Source organism: Polyodon spathula, chromosome 2, assembly GCF_017654505.1.
Source record: "Polyodon spathula isolate WHYD16114869_AA chromosome 2, ASM1765450v1, whole genome shotgun sequence".
Taxonomy (NCBI): domain Eukaryota; kingdom Metazoa; phylum Chordata; class Actinopteri; order Acipenseriformes; family Polyodontidae; genus Polyodon; species Polyodon spathula.
This window is the reverse complement of record NC_054535.1, coordinates 6,490,283-6,508,371: the sequence shown is the minus strand read 5'-3', so window position 1 is coordinate 6,508,371 and position 18,089 is coordinate 6,490,283. Positions and strand designations below refer to the sequence as shown.

The 18,089-nt window shown below is 41.0% G+C and overlaps 1 protein-coding gene across 4 annotated transcripts in view; it reads left to right on the top strand.

The window, feature by feature from the left end:
• LOC121329560 (probable phospholipid-transporting ATPase IA) overlaps positions 1-18,089 on the top strand; it is a 108,584-nt gene that overhangs the window by 74,259 nt on the left and 16,236 nt on the right. For all 4 annotated transcript variants that reach the window (XM_041275198.1, XM_041275216.1, XM_041275207.1 and 1 more), the window contains 3 exons: positions 5,014-5,186; positions 5,579-5,762; positions 7,171-7,281. In XM_041275198.1, coding sequence (XP_041131132.1) covers positions 5,014-5,186; positions 5,579-5,762; positions 7,171-7,281 — 468 coding nt within the window. The remainder of the gene's footprint in view (positions 1-5,013; positions 5,187-5,578; positions 5,763-7,170; positions 7,282-18,089) is intronic.

Genomic DNA, 18,089 nt, shown 5'->3' with positions numbered 1-18,089 from the left:
CTGGAAGTGAGACTAAAATCTCCTAGGCAGAGGGCTGTGATTCACAGCAGAAACTGTTAACAGTGAAGTAGGGATTGCACAGATGCTGCTGAGGGCGATATTGCTTTGTTCAGTGAATATCAGCACATTACCGTCTGGCACATGTGCAAGTGAGCAAGCTAAATGGCGCAAAAAAGATAGATCTGTGCCTTTTGATATCTGTATGAATACTTTCTTAAATAAAGTAGCCATATGTTAAATAATCTTAAATGTATTGATACCGACACCAGTGAAAAATATAAAATGTATCTCACTTGATCTTCCACTGTTTTGCAAGAAGTTGTCATTTTTGCCACTGCTTGTGTCTGTTTTTGTTTGTTTTGTTTTGTTTTTTGTTTTTTGTTTTTTTTTGGTAATGAACCCAGTTCATTGAGGAGTCATCTTTGATAGGTGCCTTGAATCTTTCAAATCTGTAAAACAGACACAACCTTATGTCCACAGCTAACATTTGAACCTTTGACATGTTGGCCCAAAGGGACTTTTGCTGTCTGCTGAGCTATGGCTTTCTAATTGCGATTTTTATAATGGAAGTGCGTTCACAAAAATCTAGAATTGTGAAGCAATGAAGTGATTTACTAAGTGTACTGACATGAAGTCATCTGCGGTTTTATTTAGTCTTTTTTTGTTCTGTAGGTTTTAAGTGTAGACACTCAACTTGATTTTATATGTTGCATTTCAGTTGCCCAGGCTGCATTCCAGGGTGTTAGCTGTCTCATTAGGCTCCCCTTCTCTCTCCATTTTCTAAAACTGTATATTAAACAGACTTCTCCATTACTTTAAACTATTCCAAACTGCAACACCTCCTTCAGTGTGGCAAGGGTGTATTCTGGAGGTATTAAGTAGCTACTCATAGAGAAAGTAGCCTCTTTCCTCTGTAGTGAATTTCAACCATTGAGGTAGATCAAGGGTTTGCTTGCTTTTTTTTTTTAACAGTCCAAAAGAAATCACTGGCTGATTTTGCTTGATGCTGTGAGACACCAAAACAGCCAAAGATAAACATGCTTCTGGACTGATGAGTGAAGAGAATTAGCTTGGCAATAATTGGCACTGTGCAATGGTTTTATCCCAATTAAATTAAATGTGTATGAATTGTTGATTAAGAAAGTTTGAAAGAACGGTTTTGAGTAAATAAGTTACAATTGAGTAATGGCAATGAGCACTTTATTCCTTTTTGCATTGGAGTTTAGATGGACCCTTCCGCAAAATTACATTTTAAACAAATTGGTTGCAGATGTTCAGTTTATAAAATTGTATATGATTGTCTCTAAATGTCTGTTCACAAAAATAAACGCCCAATGCTTATCTACATGAATTGTCTACGCTGTGCATCATAGCTATGAAAACTAGTTTTTCATTCGAGTTGTGTAATATTTTGTTAGGTCGTACTGTTCGTGTGAAGACACTTTAGCAGCACATAAGTTTTCTCACTGCAAGTTAAAAAGTTAAAAGCCCCACCCCCCCACCCCAACAAAAAAGTATTTTTTCAGCTGTTCCATAGAGCTCAGGATGGGCAGCTCAGTTTTATTGCAGATCATGGAGTTGTGCCAAAGTCAGCATTGCAGCTACTCCTTTCCTGCTGCTCACATGCACAAAGTGATTCTGTCAAAACAAGAACATTAGAAAGAAGCAAATATTTCTTTTCTATCTAACTGGTAATCCATCATAAGTTTCTAATGAGATTTGCACAGCACATTTCTATATTTTGCCACTCGAGTACACTTTGGCACAATGCATTTGTACTCTAATAGGCCCCGTAAGGATAAAAGCATTTACTCTTTTGGTGCACCCTACATGAGTTAAAAGATTGAGGTAACTGCTTACAGCTGCTCTACATTTCCTGGTGATCTTTCAGCAATGACACAATCTCTCTCCTTTTCTTTCTTTCTCTCAGGTCTGTGAAATGTAAAGCTATGGATTTAAAATATTTCCTTCAACTTGAGTTTCAGCGGTTTGTTATGCGTGAGAGTGAAGGGTCCTGTAGGCTCTGTACAGTTTAGATGTAGCAGCCCCCACTTGTGTCTGTCTGAAGGCCGGTCTGGTTCCACTTGTGTATGTTAGCACAAGTAAATGAAATTACTGGGGCACATAATAAGGAGCATTGTAACGTGCCTTCCACACAATGCATTTACCCTGATGTAAAATCGTATTAGACAGATATGTAGTTTTGTTTTTGGAGCTCCAGCAGGCCATTCAGATTCAGATGCTTGCAGCTGTCTTCATGTCTGATTACACTTGGCATGCTCCTTGGCGCAGCTGAATAGCCACATTTTCATGCCAAACACAACTATTTACAAGGTCTGCGTGAGATCTCACAGCTCTTCAACACAGACTCCTACAAAGCTAAGCCGTTGAGCAGATGTAATAAACATTTGAACATGCAATGTAGGTATTTGTTATAATTCAACAGCAAGCCAGGTCAGTGTGGAAGTTGGATCTGTATGTTTTTTTTCACTGCTTACCACAGAATGTTTGTATCCAGAGTTATCTTATAAACTTTTGGATTTGCTTTTTTAAAACTAACTAAATGTAAATGTACACTACATACAGTATATTGTCCCAACACTTGTGTACAGCAGTATTTTAATAGCTGAGCTTAACATAAGGAAACAGCTGTTTCATCTGGCTCCTATACAGCATGAGTGTCAGGTAACCCCGCCTGGAAGCACTGCTCTGTCTGCAACGCATGCTCAACCAAGATGAAATGTGATCTGAACAGTAGCAGATCTATAGATAATAAACATTAAAATATGGACCAGACTTGATTTTTAAAGAGAAAAATACACTAATAGACTCGCTTCATTCTTTCTGTCTGAACAATGTACAGAGCCCTACAAGGTTATGTATTACTTTGCCCTGGTGTCCAATCTGGCTTAAAAAGAGTGTGCTGAGTCTGGCTTGGTGCTGCTGGTAATCAATTATGTTGTTTGGATGCCTTTTAGCCTACAAGCAATGCCTTTTTGTGACTTGATTTTAGTGTAGGTATTTAACCAGATCTAGTGAACTTAATGAAAGAAGGCTTAAAGCTGTTTGTGTTTTGTTTGATTGTAAGTTTGTATGAGGTGTTACACTCTGCAGACATATAAAATGCAGTTTATCAAATTGTGCATAGTAGCGTAAAATGCAGGCTACCAAATAACGCTTTATTATTGCATGTAACGGGTGTTCTGTTACTGTGTGGGTATCCACTGAGACACACAGAGGGTTTGACATTGAAACTCTGCGCAGGTGTCCAGGTTTTATTTATTTACAGGCGGTTGTTGCAGTTATTGGTGGACACCACTAGGGTAGCAGCAATGGTATCCCTAGTGTGGAAGGAAATACACACACGTGTACGTAATACTACAAAAAATCCAAAACCAAGCACAGTGAGAATAACAGCGTCTCATTGCTGTCTTGGTACCTGCTTGCAGTCTCTTCCACAGTGCTTCGTTGCTATCTTGGTGCCTGCTTGCAGCGCCATTGCGAAGGCTGTTAAGGCTGTAACATCAGGCTTCACTCAGTCTTCGGACTGTGTCAGTTTGCCAGAAGCTATACAAGTGGGCATCCCTATATACTGCTTCTTCAGACCTACCCCATTTCCAAACCGGTACACGTACCGAACAGCAAACGAGGGTACCGTACCACGCCAAGGGTACTGAACTGACCGGTTCATCTCGGTTCAAACTACCAAGGTACCGTACCGAACCGACACCAAAGCATCAAACCGATACTAAACCGGCACAGGCACCGTTTGGTTCAAGCTCTGGTCAATCTCGGTTTATTACCGTTCCGACTCAATGCAAAGTCACCTACTCTATGCAAACAGTGGTATCATCCTTGGTCCAGTACCAGCGGACTTGGTTCGAGTCTTGACTCTCCCTGTTGTAATCTTTACATTACTGTATACTGCATCCGCCTTGTTACATTACTGTACAGCGATGTTGCTGCTTGTGCAGAATGAGACAGCAGTTTTTTGTTGCAGTACTGTGTACTGCACCAGCCTTGTTACAGTACTGTTTGCAGGCTCATGTTGCTTGAGCAAACTAAGGCAGCAGTTGTTTCAGTATTATATACTGCATTGCTGCTTGCATTATGCCAGGGTTTTACCCATGTGACATATGCCAGGTCAGTCTCCCACTGGAAGATAAGCACGGCAGGTTCTCTTCCTGAATGGGGCAAGGGCATGCCAAAGAGGCACTCCCTGACCGCAGCTCCATGTCCATTCCTGTTGACCAGGGCTCGCCGCCATCATCTGTGAAAGAGGTAGCTGCATCCTTCCCTGATGGCTCTGTGCCAAGGGAGATGCAGTGCCAATGCAGTTTGCAGAGCAATTTAAGCCATTTCATATTTCAATAACTGCAGCATTGTGGTCATATCCTTAAATGATCCAACACTGTAGCAATTTATCAGTCATTACTGACTGTTGCGGGAGAGTAATGGCTGAAATTGTCTCAAATGATTTATACTGACTTGGAGGGTCTAGGGGATATTTATGTGTGTTTCTTTTTAATCGGATTGCTTCATGTTTTTGTGTTTTGATAATTTCAGTTCAATAAGCATCTTTGTGAGAGGTTTGAATTACAGGTACAACGAACAAATGTGTGCCACAAGCCTGCAACATCATTCGTTCTGCTGCATCAATATGGTTGTGTATGGACATGCATGCTTAAAAAGCATGAAACAGATACTCCCTTTTTAAATCCAATGTTGACCTTGTGCCAGGTCCGAGATAGAATGTGTTCAGGAGGCTTGGGGAAATTCAATAAAAAATTCAAGGCAACATTCAGGGTCAAAGAAAACCATTTTATGCTCTAAAAAAAAATACTTAAAGAAAACCTGTCTGCATTCTTCTCTCCATTTTACAAAACACTATATGGTACAACTTGAAATGACAAGCCTTATACATAGCATTAAACAGCAGATGAAGTGCTCAGTGCAGGTGTCAGTGTTTCTACTCGGTCATTTTTGTGGTTGACTTTATCATTTAATTTCCAGGGAACGAGGGAAACCCTGAGCCGCCACTGTGGTGCACTGGGTGATGTTTTGCATAAGGAGAATGACTATGCTCTCATCATAGATGGTAAATCGCTGAAATATGCCTTGACGTTTGGAATAAGACAGTACTTCTTGGATCTTTCACTGTCTTGCAAAGCTGTGATCTGCTGCAGGTGAGTGCTTAATTAATCAATTTGGGGCTGAGTGGAGGGTTTGGTGTGTGTGTGTGTGTGTGTGTTTGTGTTTGTATATCTTTCAGCTAATCTGAGCACCAGTTTTGCCTTTTGTATGCCACACATCACAATGAAACTCATTGATGAGATCAGCCGTACCATATTGAGTTTCTAATGCGGTACGTGTTTATTCGTAGCGTTGGTACAGTTGACGTCACCTGCTCTGCTTGGTCCATTCACTTCTACTAGTTCGTAGACTTTTTATAGATTTAATGTAACAAAAAACACTGCTGCTATTCAAAAAAAAAAAAAAGTTTCAACAAGTTTTCCTTTGGGGTGTAGGGATGAGGTTGTATGAATTCAGTTCAATTCAGCTGTGGTTTTCTTTGCAGAGTCTCTCCCCTTCAGAAATCAGAAGTAGTTGAGATGGTGAAGAAGCAGGTGAAGGTGATCACGCTGGCCATCGGTGATGGCGCCAATGACGTGGGCATGATCCAGACTGCGCATGTTGGTGTTGGCATCAGTGGAAATGAGGGACTGCAGGCTGCTAACTCTTCTGACTACTCCATAGCTCAGGTGAACCACTCATTGCCAGAACTAGTACTTGCCACTCTCAAATTATTGTTCCACTGCAAACAAAACAACCACATTAGCACAAATTTGCGCTACAATACTGGCCAAAAAAAATATGTTCACAGCTGCTGCGTGGATTGTTTGAGAGTTCATATTGGCTGCTTCTATTGAGAGATCCCAGGCCAGTCCACACCTGACCATCTCATTTCAGTCATTTCAGTGATAGGGGCATGTACTAATTTTAGTCTTCAGTTTGAAAACGGTTTCATGTCCATATAAAGAGGGTTACCAGCAGCGTTTAGCAACTGAAACGTTTTGACTTAGAAAAAACATAGATATGCGCCATCTAGAGCCTTAAAATGTGCCTTGTTTTTAACTCTTTTTACACTCAGCCCTATTTCCACTTGTTTCAATGAATGGGTCTCAGTGTGAAAAAAGTAACTGTACTTATAATATGTTCTATTTTGCATGCTAATAGGCTAACAAAACTACCATTAACCAAAATTTTACAAAGATAGCTGAAATGTTACTTTAACACAAGTAGAGAAGTAGAGAATTGTATTTGGCTAGATGCAGTTCCAGGCTGTCGAAGTTGGTCAGCCGCTGCTTGACATCTATTAAGCTTATGAACCTTCCAAACGAGAGAGAGAGAGAGAGAGAGAGAAATAAGCAATTGAAAACAAGATGTAGTTGTAATAGTTATGAAGCAATTAAAAAAATTCATCTCCAATTATAATCTTCATTTTTATATAGCACCTTTCATAGTGGGCCACCATCATAAAGTGCTTTACAATATACGAGACTAGGATGTGTGAACTATGCATCAATGCATCACCTGCAGAGTCACTTACAACATCCGAAAGACAGAGCACAAGGAGGTTAAGTGACTTGCTCAGGGTCACACAACGAGTCAATGGCTAAGCTGGATTTGAACCGGGGCCCTGCTGGTTACAAGCCTGTTTCTTTAACCACACAGCCTCCTATTTTTGCCAGACTCAAACTTTACTTAGCAAGTTGCTTGGCTCTAGGTTGCTTAATACTATGCATTCCCTGTGCCTGAACTTTGCCCAGAATCTGTATCACAGTGCATCAGAGGGCCTTTACATGGCCAGATTTATAGATGTAATTTTTTTTTTAATTGTGTGAAGTGAAAAATGTACACTGAAATTAGAGGTTGATTTCCTATGAAATGCCTCTGTTTTATAACATTATAAATATCAGTACAGTCATTTTAATAAACAGGGGGGGGGTGCTATTTCTGCAGGCTTTTAAATAACAGCTTCAGTTCAGTAGCACAGACAAGAATGACTTGTGGAGATTTCTGTTCACTTGTAGTTTGCTTTACATCGGTTTAGTTATCCTATTCGTTTTATGGGAAAGTCTGAACTTGTATTTATTTTTTCTTCTTTAGTTTATGTATTTGAAGAACTTGCTGCTTGTTCATGGAGCATGGAACTATAACAGAGTGACAAAGTGCATCCTCTACTGTTTCTACAAGAATATTGTCCTGTACATTATTGAGGTAAGACTGAGCTTTTTACTTGGGCTTTGCTGTTTCTCATTATACCCTCTCTACCGTGTGACTGGCTAGTTTTAAAGATGAACGCCATGGAGCACTTCAGCAACAGCTGGATTTAAATATTTCACACAGAGGCTTTGTTTTGAATAAAAAGGCATTGCCTGCTTTCAGCATTATTTCATTTTCTAAATTCTCTAAAACACCAGTCTTATTTAAACCTGTTTGTAATCCCATGAGGGGATGTCTGTGTGTTACAAATATGCAGCAGGCAAAAGTACAATATGTACCTATGTACACAAGTCATGCCAATTATTGTATAGCTCTGTTTTGATATGTATTTTGAAGTTGAAGTTGAAAAACAATACAGTGCAGTTCAGTATAACAAAAAAATTGGGATAACAAAGGAATGAGAATGCACTTCAGTTGAGTTTAACTTGATTTCCATGATTTGCAGATGGAAAATGAAGGTGGTGACAGAGTTACCACCTTCAGTGCTGAATAGGTGAATTAGGTATTTATGTTTTAATGAAAGGCAATGCAATGTAGCTATATTTATTTGGTTTATTTTGTGAGAAAGAACAAAGTATACTGTATCCGTATATTATAGTTGGTGACGTTAGGACGATAGTATCTGACCATTAAGATATAGTCTGATTTGGCTACAATAGGAAATCGAATAGTTCTAAAGTATCTTTGTATCTTTCTGTTAAAGGAAGTGTACTCTTGTATTCTATCTGCTGTAGGTTAACCCTGCATTTGACTATAGTAAGGCACCAGGAAGCCATATTGTATAGTTGCTAAGAATCAACTTCAGCATTCTATGCTTTTGTAATTTTGACTTTTTTTTTTTGTTTTTTTTATATATATATATATATATATACACACACACACACACACACACACACACACACACACAGTACATGGGACACTGGCATTTTATTGGCCTCCTTCCACTTACACAGAAATACGATATATTATCTTTACAGACTTAACCTGGGGGTCAGTTTCAATTACTCCAGCTTTGTTTGTTGGTGGCATCTTGAAAAGCAGTCTTTTGATTAGAAGTAAATGGAAGTGTTTGCTTTGTGGTTTAGGACCCTAGACGTTGATTCTTTTAGCCATGACCAGCCAAACTTTCTAGATCATCTGATCTATCGCTTGGAATCCGTGTCCACTTTGCCTGTAGGCTTTAGCAATTTCTTTTTGTTAACATTCATTCTCTTGTGAAGGATTGGTAACTGCGCACAGCCTTTCTGCAAATCAAAGAAAAGATCTTTATCCAAGTGGATCTAACTTTAGTTCCGCATAAGGTACTGAACCTATGACCTTTTGAAATTTAAAAAGCAGCTCTGTTAAAAAAAAAATAAAAAAAACAACAACTAACTAGCTGTAAGTACAGATGGAAGGTTCATGAATGTATGTACTTTGGTAGTTGGCCTTTAGCATGCTCAGTTTTTCAAAGACATTTGGGTATCTGCAGAATAAAATATAAAAACACTGACAGAATTACCAGATGTCATGGGAATGTCAGTTTTTTGTGCTAATGTATACATGATTACATGAAGTATGAAAACCTAATACCCAACAACCAGATCTGTCCTGACCCCTTTTTTTAATATTGTGTACAAGCTAGAATAAAATACTAAACTTGAGATTCCCCATTTTAAAATAATGACCTTTAGATTTGCATTTTATTTTTTTATTAAAAACGGTAAAAGTTAAGCACCCATCCAGTGAAGTGTATTCCTAAATGAGTGAGCGAGACCCGAAATTGAGTTGTTTATTTATTCTCCGGTGTAGCTTTTATTCAGCAAGTGTTTCTGGAATGCACTGTGTCTTAAAACAGCTGGCGAGTTCAAAGTGGACATTGGTAAATTGTCGTGATGTTTGGTTTGTCACCGTGGATATAAAACATGTTTTTTTATTCTGTCTGAAATATCTGCAGAATTAAGTGGGGCTGTGGGGTGTACTGTTGTATAAAGAGGATACTCCCTGAATGTACATGTTCTGTTATTTATTATCAGGGCCGCATTAATTTTAATGGGGGCCCGTGGTGGTTCTGTTAAATTATTCAGTCTTAGCTGATCCATATTTTACCTGATTCGATGTTTGAACTAGAGCCACTTTTGAAAATGAGCTTTCACCAGAGTTAGTTAGTGGCAGTTTCAAATATAAAATGGGAAATGCAAACTGCAGGCTCTTTTTTGTCGTAAAAGCAAGTTATCTGGAAATGCGCTGTCCTTATCTCTTGAGAAATATGTATGTGTATAATAGGTCTGCAATAAATATATATGCAGTCAAAAAATAATACAAGGATAGTACACAGTGCTTTCTTATGGAGTGTCGTTTCCTTAATATCTAAAGACTTCATGGAAACCCGGTTTAAGAGAGCTGTATGATACCAATAAGCTGCACATGGCCCAACTGGAACTCCGGCACAATCGTTTAAATATAGCATCCCGTATTTTAATATTAATTAGTTTTATTAGCAATTGGAATGATAGTTTCTCAATCTAAAAGAAAACTACATTGAAACACAGGCAACCCAAAACTACTACCAAAATAGAGTGAGAAAAAGGTGGGACTTATTTTTATTTTTCTGTGGAGATTGCCCCACTGTAATCCATATAAACCTAGGTTGTTTCCTTCTGTTGATTTCTCTCCGATGTATTTTCCAAAGTATAGTATTAAAATAGCTTGTCAGCGTTGGTGTTTTGTTGAACATATCTTTCTCGCAGTGACATTGTACTATCTATCTGTACTAGCTGCTATCATACTTCCTAGATGCTGCTCTATCAGTCATTTTTACAGGTTCTGATCTGCGTCACATTCGCACCGCGGCACACCTGATAAAAGTGGCACGTGACTTGATCGCCAGGTCCAGTCATATGATCAGGCAGTCGCTGCTTCTCCAGTGATATACAGCTTGGTAAAACAGAACAGTTCTGACCAGTCACAAGCTACTTATTCATTTTTTAGATACTGGATTAAAAAACTATATAACTTTTGGGGGCACTTCAAAATCTGAGGCCCTGGGGTGCAGCCCCTAAAGCCCGTGTGCTAATTTGGCCCTGGTTATTATAGGAAGGAGAATGGGATGGCTGAATAACCGCTGAGCACTGAAAGGTTGTTTATGGCCATTCTCATGAATAAAACATATAAACACAGCACTCCGTGAACTTCACATCATACACTTTTATGTAATAAATACAATGTATGGAAAAGCATGTGTAACCCTAAAGTAGACTGGTGACTATTCAGAACATTACTTTAGTTGTTATTCTGCATCTGTTTTGGAACTCTGTGATTTATCCCAGTCATTCTGAATGAACACAGGCAGAATCCAAAATGAGATCCAAAAAACACACTTAATTAATTTCAAATGCCACCTATTGTAAGAGCCACCATTAATGTATACAGTATATTTATTCAGTGTTGTAGCATCTGCAGTACTTCTTAGCGGTGGCCTTCACCCTTGATTTTATTGAGCGTGTTATGCAGTAGATATTTGCAGCTGCTTATAGAAAAGTTAATGTCCAGTGGAAATGTTAATTATTCTAGCTCTGTGTTGGCATTATTAGTGCAGGGAGGTGGGTTTTCATTGTAGCTTTGGTCTTTGTCAGGGCTGTACTATGGACTTCAGTTCACTATTTCCCCCTAATAGGCAGTAATGCTAACTAAAGAAATTAAAGATGAATAGCTGCACAATGGCGCGAGAAGCTTCCTTTTGTGGGCTGTTTTGTTAAGCCATTGGAAACCGTAGCTTTTTTTTTTTTTTTTTTTTTTTCTTGAAGGGTTGTCAAAGGGCATGTTCACAGATTATTACCTGGCAGCATAAATGAATGCTGATCAGTGGGAAATGGTCAATGTGCCCATTTACATTGTTAGAGTAGGTCCTGCAAATAATACGGACTTGCATGATTGCTATTTATTTTCTATTCTAACTGATCTTAAATATACACTCCACAACCCTTGATTTACTTGATATATAAGGATCTTTAGTTGGCCTTTGCTATAAACATTGACTAATTGGACTGGGAGGTGATCATCTATTCTCTTATTAAAGCTAGCTCCTTTCAAGGCTGATTGGACATTGAACATTGTTGTGTTTTTACACCATTTTTATGTGATATTAAACTAATCGCTGTAATAGTTTTTACAAGTTACGTATATTGTGTGCACTACAGCCTGTTGCTTGTTACGTCGCGCTTTAGCCTTGTGCTACACGTGAAGCCAGTGGCTTGAGTCTCCCCTTCCAGGGATCCAGCAACATAAGTTGGCTGACTTTATGCTCTGCCCAGAGGCTGCATACCTCCGGCTGGAGTTATTTTAGTTCTTGTTTTGGGCTTTAGCTAAAGATACTTGCTTTGGTTGTGGTTGCTTGCAATCTCTTCCACAGTATCTTGATGTCGTTTTGGTACCATTCTAACAAGCAGGCTTCTCTGTCTCGTGTGTGGTACTGTGAGTTGTTTTCCCAGTGACTTGTATAGATGGGAATCCCTGTAACTTGTCAACCGCAGTGACTGCAAACCGGTGGGCCCGTACTGTCCCGGTACCGAGGTCACCGACCCGGTACTGTACCAGAACAGGACCGAGACCAAGGTTACCTCACCTGTGCCATCCTTGTACTGACCCGGTGCTAAAGTCACCGCACCGGTACAGAACCGACCTGGTTCTAACCCAGTACCATACTGACAAGTGCTAAAGTCACCGAAACAACCCGTTGCTGATCCAGTACCTTTTGGTGCTCAGGTTACCGGTCTGGTAACAAACCGGTCCTGCTTGGGTCTTGACCTGCCCGGTTGTTATCTATAAGCAGATTGAGGCAGCACCTGTATACTGTACACTGTATTGCTTGCTTCTTGCATCATGCCTGGGTTTTATCCCTGTGTGACATGCAAGGCCAGTCTGTCTATTGATGACAAGCATGGCAGATGCTCTTCCTGCTTGGGGCCAAATCACTCCAATTGCTAATTGTAGCTCTGCAAGTTTTGTGCATCTTTCTCCAGGTGCGTGCTTGAGAAACATTTATCCCGCAGCTGTACGGAGTGCTCTGCATTACTTACTCCTGCTCATTGCTCTTCCCCGTTACCTTCTGAGAGAGGTGGCTGAAAATTCAGGAGGCGGGCGAACAGTTCCCATCTGAGGATGTGGAGTCTGACAGCGGATCCCCTGCAGTTAAGCTCTCCCTGTTGGCAGAGCTTCTACCACTGATCAAAGGGCCAGTGCAATATTGCAAGTGCTCTGGCCTACAGAAGCTGAAACAAGGCAGTTGGTTTTTCGATGATAAGTCTACCGCCTACCGCCTCCCTTGTAGACACACACACACACACACACCCTCTTCCAGTTCACCCGGATTTTCTTTTCGAAATCCAGTCTTCCAGGGATCATCCGGCAATAGCTCCTGCTGTTTTCTGGTTGATGGACGTCCGATATAGGATGCATGATACGAAGAAGCTGAGCCAGCACCAATTTCCACCAATTGAGGCTTCAATTGCTGCTTAATTTAGCACTCCTATCCAAGGACGTTGCCTGCCCCAGAAGCATTGCCGGGTCTCTGAGGTGATCCTCAAGCGAGCCTATTCAGTCAGTGCATTCGCTGCAAGGCTAAGCAACTATAACAGCATCCTGGTAGCCTACAAGTGCCATTTGCTGAGGTCCCTTTCTGAGAGTGACAGGCCCTCTCCTCGACAGGTGGAAGAGCTGCACCTGGTTTAACAAGAACCTGCTCCGTGTATCCAAACTCAACAGCACGTTGGCAGCATTGGCTTTCCCACACAAGTGCCTGACGAGGACAAAGTATCGCTGCTAGACGCCTTGATCACACCAAGGCATATGTTTGGTCCTGTGGAGGAAGAGATGATGCAGCGCTCTCACAACACGGGAATCCACGAAGGAGCCATTTCGCCTGCTTCCCGAGTGCGTAAACCAGTGGCAAACTGGCGCCCTAGGCCCTAGCAGCCTCAAAGACCTGCACAGGCAATGCCCACTGCCAGAAGTGATGTTCGGGACTGGCCTGCGGCTGCTCACCATGGAGGGTTTAATAGGTTCTGCTGCCCTCTTCAGACAGAGGCCTCAGGCCAAGCCACAGGCTGAGCAGCAGCACTAGGAGCCCACATGCCCCAGGCTTTTTTTCAGGGAGCCATCTGGAGTATTGGCATCAGAGCACCACAGACATCTGGTTGCTTACAACCTTTCAGACCAGTTATTCACTGCAGTTCAAGCATGGTCCCCCTCCATTTCAGGGCATGACTCCAACATCAGTCACAGACCCGCAAGACACCGCAGTGGTGTCTCAGGAGGTAGCAGCTCTGCTGCAAGAGTGGGCTATTTGTATGATACACCCCCTCCAATTGGAAGAAGGGTTTTACTCCAGGTACTTATGAATTCTGGGTCTTGTCATTTGGCCACTCTCTAGCTCCATGTGCCTTCTCAAAGTGCATGGAAGCTATCCTAGCTCCATTGAGACTCAAAGGCATCCTGTGCATAATCTGGTTGACTGTCTTATTTGCGCCCAGTCTTCAGCACAGACAGGGGCCCACACAGAACTTGTCACCTTCAACAGTTAGGTCTTATGGTGAGTCATGCGAAGAGCCAGCTCACGTCTCGTATCTAGAATTGTGCTTGGACTCCAGGGTCATGCTGTCCACTCTATCAGGTGGCAATGTGCAGCGAAACTTCTGGGCTGGATGGCAGCAGGTTCCCAGAGTCATCCATTGGGTCTCCTGCAATGAGCCCTCTGCAGGCCTGGTTCAACAGTAGAGTCAAAATGCACTCTCATGGTGGAAACAGCCTTCCCATCTACTCATAGGCATAGCACTGGGCAGTGTCGCCAGAAGAGAGGTCATCACCATGGACACATCCAGCCTGAGTTGTAACCCCCCTTGACAGGGTCACATCAGTGTTTTACAGCTGCAAGCAGTTTACCTGGCCTTGCAGAATTTTTTGCAAGAGGTTCAAGGGAGGCATGTGCTTGTCTGTACAGACAACACAACAGTGGTGGTATACATCAACCACCTGGGCGGCATCAGGTCTCCATTGTGTGGCACGCAAGCTTTTGCTCTGGGCACATGAGAACCTCCTCTCACTGTCATCTTTGGAGGGCGCTCATCTTTCATCACCAGGACCTGGTTGCCTGTTTTGAAGTAAACTGGATCAGATCCTCCAAATACACGTTTCCCATCTGTGATGGTGATACATTATAATGGTAGCAGGCAAATGATGTGAACCGTGATTTTATGGATTTTTATGGTGGGGAGAATATAAACCACTTTGTTTGTTGTTGCTGTCTTCTGCTTTTGTTTCATTCATTATATCAGACCATATATAATAAAGATATGTTTTTAGCCTGAGGCAAATATCCATGCACTTGAACCAAACATAGCAGATTCTGTTTTCCCATCCTCATAGTTTACTGTGACTTGTAAGGAAATGTTGTCCCAAAGACACTAAAATACAAAGACTTCAGACTTTTGTTCTGTTGATCTTTTTGTTACTTTGTGGAATCCATTTCTTACTAGCAGCATGGAGAAGATAATGGGGGGGGGGGTTGGTTTTTAATATTTAAGAGCACATGCAACCAACCTTAGGCAATAATAAGTTGGTTATTATTTTTTTTTTTAAATTTGGTGTAGTTCAAAAAGTTTCACAGGCAAGTTCATAAATGAAAGAACGAGATGTAGTGTCTGCTTTTGAACGTTTTACCACAATGAAAATCAGGAATGGACTTGGTGGGTGACTGCTTTTTTATTTATTTTTTCTGATACGATATTTTATGTTACTGAATTGAACGCCAGACTAATATTTTATGTCTATTTAAAGACATAAAGGGATTTTAGATATGCATAATCTATCTGTTCTTTTTCTTTTTTTTTGTGATTGACGAATGGCATTTATGATCATTAGACTTTTTCTGTGTTTATGATTGAAGCCTTGGAATCAATTTGCATTTTGTACGCTATAAAGAAACAAAGGATTTCCTATAACAAGGACAAATGTCAACCTCGTTTCAGTTTAATTGCTGATCAGACATGCGAGCAGTGAAACCATTGATTTTTAATGAGCTGGTGAATATGCAGAGCTGTGGTAGGATGCAAGCAGGTTCTCGTGCATTCATTTTCATGTATTCCTTCATCCTTTGAGATTGTGTAGAGAGGATGATAGCTGACACTCCCCTGAGCTAATAAGGCTGACGAGTTACATGCTACCATTTAAACCAGAAACCCTTCCTGTTTTAAAAGCAACAACACAACACATTTTATTTTGCAGCTTTTAACCGAGTTGGACTGTTGTCTATACTCTGATTAACTCTAATCTTGAACTACTTAGGTAAGGTAGTGCAAGACCAGTAAAACACCCCTATATGTCTCAAACAGGGTTACTTTTTAAAAAAATCCTTATTATGTACTTTTTTTTTTTGCAGAAAATGATCTGAACTTTTAGAGCAGACTGGTTTGGTCAATGGTGCCCTCGGCAGGGTCATTACCTGAGTTTGGTTAGTAATACCCTCGGCAGGGTCGTCACCTGAGTTGGTCAGCAGTACCCTCGGCGGGGTCGTTACCTGGGTTTGATCAGCAGTACCCTCGGCGGGGTCGTTACCTGAGTTTGGTCAGCAGTATCCTCGGCGGGGTCGTTACCTGAGTTTGATCAGCAGCACCCTCGGCGGGGTCGTTACCTGAGTTTGATCAGCAGTACCCTCGGCGGGGTCGTTACCTGAGTTTGATCAGCAGTACCCTCGGCGGGGTCGTTACCTGAGTTTGATCAGCAGTACCCTCGGCGGGGTCGTTACCTGGGTTTGGTCAGCAGTACCCTCGGCGGGGTCGTTACCTGAGTTTGGTCAGCAGTACCCTCGGCGGGGTCGTTACCTGGGTTTGGTCAGCAGCACCCTCGTCGGGGTCGTTACCTGAGTTTGGTCAGCAGTACCCTCGGCGGGGTCGTTACCTGGGTTTGATCAGCAGTACCCTCGGCGGGGTCGTTACCTGAGTTTGGTCAGCAGTACCCTCGGTGGGGTTGTTACTTGGGTTTCACCACGTAAACGTTAACTAGTATGTTCTTAGATATCATCCTCTCCCCTCCCGGACCACCTGAGGTTTCCTTCCAATAGTTGGCTCAATATTTTTTTTTCTTTTTGTTTGTTTTGATATTGTCTCCGCCACAAAGCGCTCTCGGCTTCCACCCTCATCCCCAGACTCCAGCCATAAGAAGCGGCATTCTCGAAGATCCAAGTCTTGAAGAAACTGTCCCCAATCGCTGATCCAGTCAGTCTACCAATCAGACTTCCAGAGCTTAATCCTATAAATGACCTTCCCAGGCATCTACACTCTTCAGCCCGTAAACGCATGATTAATTTCTTAGCCCCCAGACCCTGGCTTCATACAATCTAGCTTGGAAAACCTATCTCCACTTCTGTTCAGCTTACCATCTATCCTGACACGCAGAGTCTTCCTATCAGTTCCTTGTCTTCATCACACACTATCCTGAAAACGCCACCTCCAGTTATCTACAATCGAAACATACCCATCATGCATCCAATTCAACCTAAGACTAAACAATCATTCTATCACTGGACTACCGCAAGCATCTTTATTATTACATGGAACTCAAAAATACCAAAGTGGACCGCCTTCAGCAAGGAGTCCATATTCACTACCATAAGATTCCTTCAACCTGTTACCCCTACAACTCCATCTATAAGTGCACCTTAGCCAGGACTTCAGTAATGCTGTTACTTTGTGCGGGTTTGTCGTCCACACATTTTTCAAGCCATTCTTTCAGGATCGGAGCAGGACTTTCCCATCCATGATCAAACATCTTGGCAGATGGGCCTGCAGTGCTGTAGAATGGTATATTAGAACTGCTCCAGAAGACATATCTGTTGCTCAACTAGCCGTGAGCCAATAGAGTTTTGGGGGTTTGGGTATATTATATTCAGTTATTTTGTTCCTGCACTTACCCTCTGGGTACTAAGGCATGGCCACTGCCCTGTACCCTACAGAACTACACTTGTCACACACAATGAACGTGCTTGTAATAGAGCAGCAAATTACTTCATTTAACACCAAAAATAAAAATTATTACAAGAAACTTAAGACATTGAAGTTTTTTTTTTTTTGTTTTGTCTTTCATTTAATATAATTTCTGGGCTGGATATAGAAATATTTATTAGCAAAGAAACACTTATACAAATGTTATTTTTATCCTCAAAACATCTATTATTTTCAGAATCAACCATGCAAATAAATACTTCAAAAAATACTACCTACAAATCCCCAGCATGCTCTTTTTAAAATACAAAAACCACAAATGGTCTGCAAACAACGTATCAAACATACACATTTCTTCATGCAATGCATCTACCTACAGACAGGCCAGAACCGCAGGTACTTGCCTTCAAAAGCCTTTTTTCTTAATTTAATAAAAGCTGTTACATTTCTATACCAACATTTTCACAATATAATATACATTTTAGTACAACAGAAATAAATATTATTACAAAGTGCAAAAAAATGAACTAGCCAAAGGTTATCCTACAATCATCCATCAGTTTAAAAATCAAACAAGCAAATAAATGTTGAATAAATAGTATTACAAATCCCGATGTATTCTTACTTTCTTTTTTTTTTGCTTTATATAAAATGAATCTGCATAAACAGACTAAAAATAGGCATTTCTGCAAGCAACGCCATCAACAGACCAGAGCCGCACAAACAGAAATTTGTTTACAAGCTAGTTTCTTTTATTCAAAAAAATGAATACAAAAAAGTGTAACCACAATTTTTACCTGCATTGTTATGCATCACGAAAACCAACAG